This window comes from Alexandromys fortis, unplaced genomic scaffold (genome assembly GCF_014885135.2).
Source record: "Alexandromys fortis isolate MF-2015 unplaced genomic scaffold, M_Fortis_MF-2015_v1.1 scaffold_10, whole genome shotgun sequence".
Classification (NCBI taxonomy): domain Eukaryota; kingdom Metazoa; phylum Chordata; class Mammalia; order Rodentia; family Cricetidae; genus Alexandromys; species Alexandromys fortis.
Window position 1 is genome coordinate 21,214,422 of NW_026067895.1, and position 11,910 is coordinate 21,226,331.

Below are 11,910 nucleotides of genomic sequence, written 5' to 3' on the forward strand. Positions count from 1 at the left end.
AAATAATTCAACAACTTAGACATTGCTTCCCGCCCCCTTTATTTTTCACTGTTTGGAGACAAGGTCTCAGTATGCATGTAGCTCTGGCTGTCCTGAATTCCTTATGTGGACCAGGCTGGCCTTGCACTCACAGAGCACCATCTACCTGCTTCCCAAGTGGCAGGATTAAAGGTGTACACCACCATGCCTGGCAAGTAACTTTCTTACCTTCTAAATTAAAAACAATCTTTTCCAGTAGTTTGTATTTGGCCATCTCGTAGACACTGAGTGGGGAAAGAGATGAGACATGAATGGGAGCTCTAGAAGAGTGAAGGTGCTGTGGGGGTGGATTTCTGTGTGATCTCTAAATGGAAGATCTTTTGCCGTATCCTTTTCATCCTAGGTCCACATCTCCACTTGCAAAGCTTCATGGGACTTCCATTTTAGAGCGACATCACCTGGAATACAGCAAGACTCTCCTGCAGGATGAGGTATGAGAGTCTTTCTCTTGGGAAGCTTACAGGTTCTGGATCTAAGACTATCCCAAGTTCCCCGGGGGAAACATTGGTCTTCAGTGAAAACACTGGCGCCGTGTCCCCCTGTCCAAGTATAGTTTGCATGCCCCTGCCTCAGTGCAGTGGCAGAAGTTGCTATACCGCATCCAGGTTTTGAAATACCAAGCTGCAAGTAGTTAAGACCTAGAAGAAAAGAGGCACAAAAGTCACAGAATCTCTGGGATCATCGGTAAAGAATTCCAAAGGGCTCTGGGCACCCTGACCATCTATTTTGAATGTAAAGGGGACTAACAGCTATGTAGACACTCTTTTTCTTACTCATGGGGCACACCCTGCAGAGTGTGGCAGGACCTTGGAGAAAGTCAAGTTTTGGGAATGTAAGCTCCGATGAAGATATAAGATAAAATCAAATTGCTTCCACAAGAGAGGCCCTGTATCAAGCTCCATTCATGGGAGATAAAGGGGAGGGGTCAGGATCACTTGGGCAGGAAGTGGCTCCCAGCCCCTTGAAGCCATAGGATTGGTACTCACTGTATTCCACTGACCTTCCGTAGGGCAAAGCCACGCTGCCCGTTGCTGACTTTATTTCAGGATTCTGAGCACGTGAAACAACTCGAAGGACTTGTTTTTAGAATGAAGGAAATCGTTTTACACAGACAGAGAATCTGCTTAGCATTATGTGTTCCTGGGAAAACGCTGCACTCTGGACGGTGGACTTACCCTCACCTCCTGTAATGAGGTCCTGTTAAAGCTGAGGAAGGGAATAGAGAAGTCTGTTCCGGTCTAGAGATAGAACACACCTCAGGGCCTGGGCGACACCTGTTAGGACGGTGGAAAGGAAGAGGGAATGGAAGGGATTCAGGAAGATGAGAATCCCTGTTGAGGCCCAGATTGTTAGAAACCTTTGTTTTGTGCTGTGGGGCAGTCTTCATGGGGCAGTGTTCCTGAAGAAGTATTTTCTGGGCACCCCTGTTCCACACCACAGCGAGGCAAAGTCAGTTCCTGATCTGTCAGTCCTGCTACGCTTCGTAAGGCGAATCTGTTTACAGAACTTGAGCTGAGTTTCCCACCACATAACTTAGAAGGCGCCCACCAGCTTACATGTTTTCGGTTTTGACAGTTTATAATAGAGATACCCTTTTTTGGTTTGGTTTTCGAGACAGGGTTTCTCCGTGTAACAGCCCTAGCTGTCCTGGAACTTGCGCTGTAGACCACGCTGGCCTTGAACTCACAGAGATCCGCCTGCCTCTTCCTCCCCACTGCTGGGATTAAAGGTGGGTGCTACCACCTCCCGGCAGAGGTGCCCTTTTTCATCTGTTTTGTGTGGTCTCTATTTTGCAGTCTCTTCTGCTGTGCTGGCTACTCTTGGTCCAGTCACTCGACACAGCCGGGGAGAAGGAGCCTCCGCTGAGGCGTCTCCTCTATCAGTTTGGCCTGTGGGCCCGCTTATGAGCCATTTTCTTGATTGTTAATTGAAGTAGGGGAATCCCACCCACTGTGGGCAGTGCTACCCCTGGGCAGGAGGTTCTGGGTTGTACAAGAAAGTTTGCTGAGCGTGAGCACGAGGAAGAAGCCAGTAAGAAGTGTTCCTTCGTCAGAGTTGGCCTTCAGCTCAGGCCTCAGGTTCTTGCTGTGGCTTTCCCCAATGATGGGCTGTAATCTGCAAGCTAAACAAAACCGTTTCCTCTCCATATTGCTTCAGGTTAAGGTGTTTGCCGGCGTCAGAGAAGCAAACTAGAAAGCCTGACTTTGATGGCTGTGCAAACGATTGTTATTCTTTCTGAAAAGGAATATTGCCCCTCAGTAATGTATACTGTCTCTTCAAGAACTGTCTGCAGTGCCATTCAGCCTCTGATTGCAGCTGTGTAAACCTCGGTCAACATGGTTGCTAGACAACACAATCACACAGTTCATTTATGAGCAGTTAAATTGATCACAAAAAATTGACTCTTTAGCTCATAATATCTGTCTTTTATATTTTGGAAAACAGTGTAGCTCTTTTTATTATTCTGCAAGGAAAATCAGCCCATTAAAAGTTTTCATATTTTTAACAGGAGGAATCCTTGGACTTTGTTCAGCAGTCTTGTCTCTTGTGGTCGTCACTCAGACATTTTGCTTTTCAGACTGTAGCACACTGAACTGAAATGTCCTTGTCTTTCACAGATAGGCCGCCTGTATTCCAAACTAGACAGAAAGCAGCTTGTGACCCAAGTGACGAAGTGGAGATATTGTTAGCTAAATTTGTAAGAATACATACACGCTCATGCACACACACACACACACACACACACACCAGCTAAGCAATTAGGGGCTGGCCTGGCTAGAAGTGGGCTAGAGACTAGGCCTCCTGGCTTGTCTGGGCACACCTGCCACTCTCTATATAATGTCTTCAGAACAATGTGCAGGGATAGAGAGATGAAGTATTACATGCTTATATATTTTAAGAATTAATAACCTAGGAATTAGAAAAAAACGCCCCATCTTAATTATAAAAGTTCAAGGAATAGATGAAATATGAAGGAAAAGTATAAACGAAAAGGGCAGCGTTCACCCTTCTACCACGGGATGAGCTTTGCTGCTATAGCATGGTGGTGTGGTGTGTGGCTGAACGCCTGTGATCCGTACACTTAGGAGGGAGAGGCAGAAGGGTGGGAATCCAAGGTTCTTCTTGGCCACACAGCCTGGGCTACATGAAGCCATGCCTTAAAAAATATATATATACATAGAAAACCCACTCAGGATCTGAACTGAGATGCCTAGTGAAGTCATTGTGAATAGTCTCAAGTAGAAATATGATTTTAATCCAGACATTTTTTTCCCCTGTAATCTGGGACTTTGCTGGCTATCGCTTGACTGACCATCTAAAAACACTGACTGTAGTTGCGACAATGAACTCAATGTCTTAACAAAACAACAAAATAGATTCCTGTCCACGAGTTATGTTTGCCTTGAGAAATGCCAGTTCTCGTTCCAGATGATGTAAAAAGATGGCCTCCATGAAAGCTTGTCATGTCTAGAACAAAGGTCGTCTGGAATGGCGGACAGCCAGATTTGGTTTGGGGTTGAACACCTTGTTTAGTTTCATTTTAAACTGGAGCTGATCTCAAGCTCTATATGATAAATAATATCAATAGAGATATAATAGTGAGTTAACATGTAGACATTTTAATTTCTGAGTAATTCCCCAGGTTTGCTTCAGTGGAGTTGACCTTGCACGGGTCTTTATTGAGCACAGACCGTGAGTTAGGCAGCTGAAAAGACAAGTTGATCCCAACTGAGAAAACAAGGGCGGATGTTAGGGCTGGGTCCAGTATACACCGCTATCCGTGGTGAAGCTGGGACCTGGCCCTGGCTTCTTGCTGAAAGACAGGATGGGGTAAAAACTGAGAACCCTCACTGTGTGGACGGGCCACATGGGTTCAGATGTCACACCTGCCCTATTTGGCGGTTTAACCCAAAGCAAGTTGCTTAACATCTCTCCGTTACGGCTTGCCAGAGATTGAGAACATTTACAAAGCACTGAGAAGCTGGTAGAGACACAAGCTCCTCAACCTTCCGCTCAATACATAGGATTCCTCCTGTCTCCACACGGGCCTACAGCCTACCGCCTTTCTCTCTCCAGGGGAATGGTCCTGTGTTTTGCCACTATCGCCTTCATGAGGCAAAACCATTGTCCATCTGTCCTCTGTCCTGCAGGACTAAAATGGTCACCCAGAAAACCATGACTTTCAGTAGCCACTCCCACTGCCTATTCTGGTTATCTAGAAAACAAAGACATGAAACTGATTCAAACACAAAGATTACTAATGAAAGACTCTGAAGAAAAGTTTTACTAATTCTTTATAAGATACTGCAGACCATTTTAAGGATAACACAGGGAGGGTCATTACATCCCCCCCCATATATGTGGATACTAACGCAGTCAGCAGTTTCTGAGAGACAGTGGTCTCATGGTTACTCTAGAGTCGGGTGGCCAGCAGTGCCACATGGCTGACCATTGGGCACCCCCCTTTTCTACAAAAAAGTCTTTATTTTATTGTTGTATTTTCACATGGTCCTGAAAGAGGGCAAGTGATTTATTCTAAAAATGTAGATACAGAGTAGATGAACCCACTTTTAGAGTTTAAATGACCCTACTCAACGTAGAGTAGAGATGAGTACTTAGACTATGAGATAAAAATAGACAGCAGGGGCTGGGGAGACGGCTCAGCGGTTAAGAGCACTGGCTGTTTATCCAGAGGTCCTGAGTCCAATTCCCAGCATCCACATGGTGGCTCACAACTGTCTGTAACTCCAGCTCCAGGACATCTGACACCCTCACACAGATCTACACACAGTTAAAACACCGATGCACATAAAATAAAAATAAATAAATCATTTAAAAAACCAGACACCAAAAAATGCTGAACGACAGGCTATATCAGCTCCCTCAGTGTGGTTTGTTTTGTTTGTTTGTTGAATCAAAGGTCAATTGGTGCTTGTGTTCTATTGTGAATTGATGAATCCATCCTTTCTTGTGAACTGTTCGCCTTGCAGAGTTTAAACATCTTCCAGAACCTAAACAAGCGGCAGTTTGAAACAGTGATCCATTTGTTTGAGGTTGCAATCATAGCGACTGACCTGGCGTTGTATTTCAAGTAAGTATAAGGATGGGGGTCAGAATGCTCCTGAGCCTGGCGTGGTTTGGCCTTCCATGACCCGCACTGAAGTTAAAAGAGATGGCTCATTCCTTGTGAGCGTTTGATATTCTTGCAGAGGACTGGAGTTGGATTCCCAGGATCCACACTCACAATGGCCTCTGACTCTGGCTTCAGAGGTATAATGTTCCACCTGGGCTCTGTAGGCATCCATGCATATGCATACATTTTTTAAAAGCAGGCTCAGAAATCTCCTTTCTTTTTGGAACGGCAGTTATCCTCAAGATAGTTGACTGAGAGTGAACTTACTCTATATGGAGATAAACTTTGAAAGCACAAGCCTGCCCTGTTAAATAGCTCTTGATCTGAGGCGGCACAGAGGGAACAGCGGTGCCCAGCCTGAAGAAGAAGGTCATGAAACTGCACGCCATGGCGATGTGTCCTGGTGATTCCCCATGGTCCAGGGGCTAGTTTGTAACTGGGTTTGTTCAGAGGTAGAATGCTTGCCCAGAATCTGGTATGTGCTACTTCAGGCTCAGAAATTTAATCCTGTGAGAGTTTTGGATTGAACAATCTTGATGATTCTAACACACAAAGTAAACTCACAGAACCTGAGTTTTTACACAGCAGAGGACGAAGGAGACCAGATATGCCAAGTCTATACACATTCTCTCCTAAGTGAAATGAAGTTTCATGGTGAACGTTAATTAGAAAGAGGTGGGCTATTTATAGGATCCAAATATTTGGTGACTTTGGCACTGTCAAATTTTGCCCTGATCATCCTCCTTAAAACTCTATTAAACAGCCCAGCTATGATTACAAATGCCTGGGATAACATCATGGTATCCAGACACCAAGGGCTCACACCCCACCAGTGGGAACCCATCATGTCATAAGTGCTTCAGAATTGCGAGGTTTTTTTTTTTTTTTTGTTTTTGTTTTTGTTTTTGAGGAAGGGTTTCTCTCTGCAGCTCTGGCTATCCTGAAACTCACTCTGCAGACCAGGCTGGCCTCGAACTCATTGAGATCCGCCTGCCTCTGGCTTCTAAGTGCTGGGATTAATGGCTTGCACCGCCACCACCTGGCTCAGAATTAAGTTTTTAAGGGCAGATGCAGAACCAGTGTTGCAGCTGGGGCACTCCCGCCATGGAAAATCCTCTTACTTTCTAGAGAGAGCCATCTGCTACTGAAATGCTCCATCTTTTCCACTCATGCTTCTACGTGGCATTGCTGGGTGCATCTCGAATTCTCCCCCATCTATGACACCATACTGTCTGTTAATATCTTTCTGCAGCTCGCTTTTCCCACACAGCATTTTGTTTTAAAGATTTGCCTTTGGTGACATGACACTTCTAGATTGATTAAAAATATTCATGTTGAAGCACTTCAAGTGGATGATATGGCATTCACTAACACGTCAGATTCAAGACAAGACCCTGAGGAAACAACCATGCAATTTAAAATTAGTGAAAGGGCCGGCAAGTGGGGGAATAAGTAAGGCAGATGCTGTTTAAGTACCGAGATCCGAGTCTGTATTCCTCTGCACCACTGAGAGTGACAGTGACCAACTGGAACCCCAGCATAAGGAGGGACTGTTAGTGAGGACAGCTGGGAAGATGTCCACCTCTGGGTTTTACACAGAGATAGATGGGTACTCCCCTCCCCCCCACAAACAAGTACACATACAGAGACAGATAGATAGATAGATAGAGGATAGATAGATAGATAGATGATAGATAGATAGATGTAGATAGATGATATGTAGATAGATAGATAGATATAGATAGATGATATGTAGATAGATAGATAGATAAATATAGATAGATGATATGTAGATAGACAGATATATAGATAGATAGAGATAGATAGATGATATGTAGATAGATAGAGAGAGAGAGATAGAGAGAGATAGATAGATGATATGTAGATAGACAGATAGATGATAGATAGAAAGATAGATAGATGATAGGTAGATGGATAGATAGATAATAGATAGAGAGTAAATTGAAAGAAAAGATTTGCCATTGGTAATACACAGAGTCAGTTCACTTGCTTCAGTTGTACTGCATTTAACCACTGGATAGACAATAACACCCTTACACTCCTACACATAGTAAGTTCAGATTGTGTATTATCTCCAACATCGTCCACAAGGCTACATTGCAGATCACTGTGCACATATGTGGGTTTCTATACATAACGGTGGGAGTATGGTGGGGTACATATGAGTTTTGTGCGTATGCCGCCTTGCAGAGTTGGGCTCCACCATTTACATCCTATCTGCAGCACGTCAGGGCCCTCTGATCCCATATCTGAAGTACCCTGATCTGGACACATTGGATTTCGGTTTGCTCACTTATTGAGTATGAGAAGATACCCTACTGTTTAGGTCTGTATTTCCCATGTGTGAGACCAATCATCCACGTACTTTGGCTTCCGTGTGTTTGTTGGGCAGTGTGTTATGATGGTACAGCTCCTGGCCTTTGTGTTTCTGTTGTGCTTTTTCCTCGTTCGAACTTTTGGTTTTACTGTATTCCAACTTTCATGGATTCTCCCCACTCTGTGGTTTGTGCTTTTTCTGCCTCCAGCCCCTCTCTGTGCGGAGATAGTCAGAACTGCCTGACTCTCAGCCCCTGCTAGGCAGACAGCCTAAGGCAGAGTCGAACACAGACTATGAAAAGCGCACCCTAAAGATCCTTTTCTGTGCAAAAGTTGATGCACAGCTGCATCTTTTCCAGGAAGAGAACCATGTTTCAGAAGATTGTTGACGCCTGTGAGCAGATGCAAAGCGAAGAAGAAGCCATCAAATACGTAACCGCCGACCCAACCAAAAAGGAGGTCATTATGTGAGCAGTCAGAATATTAATTCCTTTTTTTTTTTTTAGCAAAACAGCACGTTTTATATTTTTTTTCTAGTTTAATAATTTTTCTTTTCTTCATAAGGGCCATGATGATGACTGCCTGCGACCTGTCTGCCATCACCAAGCCCTGGGAGGTACAGAGTCAGGCAAGTCCCATAGCCTTGCTGGTCTGTCACACACCTGTGACCCTGTCACACGCCTGTGACCTGTCTGCTATCATTAAGCCTTGGGAGGTGCAGTCAGGCAAACCCCACAGCATTTCCTGTCACACACCTGTCTGCCATCATCAAACCCTGGGAAGTGCAGACTCAGGCAAGTCCCAAGGCATTTCTTTTCTTGACACACACCAGGCCCTGCCTAGATCCCATGGAAAGCCACACAGTGATCTCTGGCAACCCCGGAGTCCTATTCTGATTTTTACAAACAGCAACGGGTCAGCAGGTCATTGGAAACACAGAAGGCTTTGAAAAGAAAATGGAGGGGGGTGAAAGTGGGGGACAGAATTCCTTATTATTGGCTATAAAATGTTTATGTGGAATTCACCAGGCATGGTCATTCAGACCTGTAATCCGACTGCTCATGAGGAGGCTGAGGCAGGAGGATACAGGATTCAGTGATAGCCTGGGCTACTTAAGACCCATCAAGAACCCTCCAGGAGGAAGAAAACCCTTCCTATTTCAGAATAACCTGGAAGTGGCACTTATATAACCTTATAACTTCAGGGCAGCCTTCTTGATGACGCCTCAAGCACTGACTGGAAATCCTACCCTCGGATGTCACTCATGCTAACGTGACAAAAGCTCTCTGCTAATCGTGGGTACCACAAACCATGCCTCTGTTCTTTGCAGGTAGCACTTCTGGTTGCAAATGAATTTTGGGAACAAGGCGACTTGGAAAGGACAGTGCTGCAGCAGCAACCGATTGTAAAGACCTTGTCATTCCATGTTACGCGTTCAAAACCATCCGTAAATCACAGGAAGCCATCTTAAAGGGGTCTCTTCTCTTTCTAGCCTATGATGGACAGAACCAAAAAAGATGAACTCCCCAAACTTCAAGTGGGATTTATTGATTTTGTTTGTACTTTTGTATATAAGGTATGTAAACAAATTATTTGAATGAACTGTATAGTTATTTCAATGATAATTTTTCTTTCAAACTATAACTAGAGTGAGCCAGGTGTGGAGGTGCATACCTGTAATCCCAGCACTAAGGAGGCAGGGGGATCAGAGTTCAAAGTCATCTTGGTAAGTTTCAGGCCAACTTGGGCTATACAGCAAGACCTTGCCTAAAAAACAAACAAAAGTAAAAAAAAAAAGTTACCAATGAAGAAAACCATTAGGCCATTTCCTCCGTAGTATTTTGAGCACTGAATTTGATTTATTCAGAGTGGAATAAAAAGCACAAGAGCCACGCACAAACCCCCTTGACATCAAAGAGCACCTACCTGCCTTCCCCACCCTTCAGAAGCACCCAGGCTCATCCCAGAAGCTCCAGACACCGCCCACCCCCCAGCTTCTCCTCCACAGATGAACATTACTGAAAGTCAACTGTAGGACGAACTAGTTTCCCATCTCAAATTCTCCGCAGGAGTTCTCCCGCTTCCACACAGAGATTACGCCCATGCTGACCGGCCTTCAGAAGAACAGGGTCGAATGGAAATCGCTCGCAGAGGAGTACGAGGCCAAGGTGAGGGTGGCGGAAGAGGAGGCAGGGAAGCAGGAAGAAGGAGCCACGGATGAGAAAGGTTAGCCGGAGCCTGAGTCTGCGTGTGTGAGTGTGGGGGCGGCTGAGTGGGTGTCACATGACAAAAACACAGACCGTTAGTGCTAGTAGGAACCCTGCTTGGCCGATCCAGGCAGGTAAGTGTAGGAAGTTATCTCCAAGCTCTTACCTCTGAGGGAGAGCTGGGCATTAAGCAACCAATGCATAATCTGACAGCGAGCCTTGGAGAAAACATGGGGTGTGTACTAAGAGCAGAGGAAGGCTTCCTCGAAAGGGATTGTCTGTGCTGAGGTCCCAAGACCCTAAGCCCCAACCCACACAAAGGAGCAGAAGTGGGGCAGGAGAAAACGAAATAGGGCATGTAAAATAACTACTGGATGGCCTAGAGGGATGGCTCAGCCGGCAAAGGCGAGGCTCACAACCAAAATAACTACTGAAGTGGGAATAAGCTTGGGGTAGCAGAACCATTTAAAAACACGTCTGTGTATAGTCAAGAGAGGGCAGAAGCCCAAGTACCAGATGAAGATGGCAGTGTGGGCAGCTGACCTACAGAACATAGCCTGCAGTCAGCCGCATTACACAGTCGGCAGGGGCTGCACAGGACGGTCTGAGCCGCACTCCAGGAAGGCAGCAGAGATCTTGACTAAGTGTTTGTTAAACTTGTGAAGTTACTTTGTCTCTTTCGTTAGAAGGTGAGCCCAAGAGAAATCCTAGGACTAAGAAATTTGATGAGAAAGATACTGTCCCCTTTTCCAAGTGGCTCCTATATTTATTGTCAGCATTCTTTAATACAATATTTCTGTCAATTCTTTGAGAATTTCATGTAGATGCACAACGCATTTTGGTCATTGTGACTCCAACCCCTCCCCTGATTCCTCCCAGAGTGGACACAGGTCTTCTCTCCGTCATTTGCATACATTTGTTTCTAATTTCTGTCTATTTCTTGGAGAGCTCATTGAGAATTAAGACCATTGGTTGTGCTCCTGGGTTTCAGTGTTTGCTCCTCCAGCTGAGAGTCTAACTTGTTTAATTTCACTGAAACAGAAACGGTAACTGCTTATCAAGTTTTATTTTATTTATTTATTTTTTTGAGAGAGCCTATGCAGCTGTCTAGAACTCACAGAGATCAGCCTGTCTCTGTCTTCCGAGTGCTGGGATTACAGGTGTGTACCAATGCACCCGGCACCTGGGTACCTATATACTTTTTTTTTTTGAGTCACACACTGCCTTTGCCTCCCAAGTGCTGGAATTAAAGGCATGTATCACCACACCCTGTTCTTTTTATTTTTCAATTTCCCCCCCAATTTATGTGTACGAATATTTTGCCTGTATGTGCATGCGCCTGATGTACAGAGATCAGATTTGGATCCCTTGGAATGGGTCCCTACCGATGGTTGTGAGTGAGCCACCATGTGGGTACTGAGAATCAAATCTGAGTCCTCTGCAATAGCAACACGTGCTCTAAACTGAACCATCTTGCTAGCTCCTTTGAATTTTAAAGTGAGCCAAATGTGAATAAGAAATTGGCTGTAAACAGTCAAACCCTTGGAGTTGCTATAAGCTAGTGTTATCTTGAAGTAGTTATAAGCTAGAATTATTAATTATAAATCTGACACAGATATCATGAGAATCTTGGAATAAAAGTATTTATCACACTGACTGCTGATGTTTTTTCTGGTCTTTCACTAGCTGCCACAGATTTCGGAGGTAGCACCGAAGACAAAAAGTCCAAAACGTGCTTAATGTTGTAATATGATCCAGCTGGTCGATATTTCAAGTATCGTCTTAGTTTCCATGAAAAAATATTCAGAGGAACCTCGCTGTAGCCCTGCAGTAACAGAACAGCAACATCTCCAGGAACACTGCCCTGTGACTATCCACAGCATATACTGTTGACCTGGAAACCCCACGAGCTAAATAAAGTTCAATCAAAGAACAAAATATAACAAAAGCAATGCATTTTATGCCAGTTTCTCTTAAATTAAAAAATATGCTTTCTTGATATGTATGTGTCTGAATGAGTCTATGTGACATGTGTGTCTCTGCTGGTGTAGGGCAGAGGAAGGCTTCATATCCACACAAACTTGAGTTACAGGCAGCTGTGAGCTCCCTGGCATGGGTTGTGGGATCCCAGCTGGGGTCCTCGGGGAGAACAGTAGTGCTAGTAACTATGGCCTGAGCCTCAAGTATTAAAAA

At 44.7% G+C, this 11,910-nt stretch overlaps 1 protein-coding gene across 4 annotated transcripts in view; it reads left to right on the forward strand.

The window, feature by feature from the left end:
- Positions 1-11,703, forward strand: part of Pde6c (phosphodiesterase 6C) — a 43,200-nt gene extending 31,497 nt beyond the window's left edge. For all 4 annotated transcript variants that reach the window (XM_050159719.1, XM_050159701.1, XM_050159707.1 and 1 more), the window contains 8 exons: positions 383-470; positions 5,031-5,131; positions 7,870-7,977; positions 8,075-8,142; positions 8,845-8,915; positions 9,003-9,086; positions 9,580-9,736; positions 11,404-11,703. In XM_050159719.1, coding sequence (XP_050015676.1) covers positions 383-470; positions 5,031-5,131; positions 7,870-7,977; positions 8,075-8,142; positions 8,845-8,915; positions 9,003-9,086; positions 9,580-9,736; positions 11,404-11,465 — 739 coding nt within the window. In that variant the 3' untranslated portion in view covers positions 11,466-11,703. The remainder of the gene's footprint in view (positions 1-382; positions 471-5,030; positions 5,132-7,869; positions 7,978-8,074; positions 8,143-8,844; positions 8,916-9,002; positions 9,087-9,579; positions 9,737-11,403) is intronic.
- Positions 11,704-11,910: the final 207 nt, after the last annotated feature.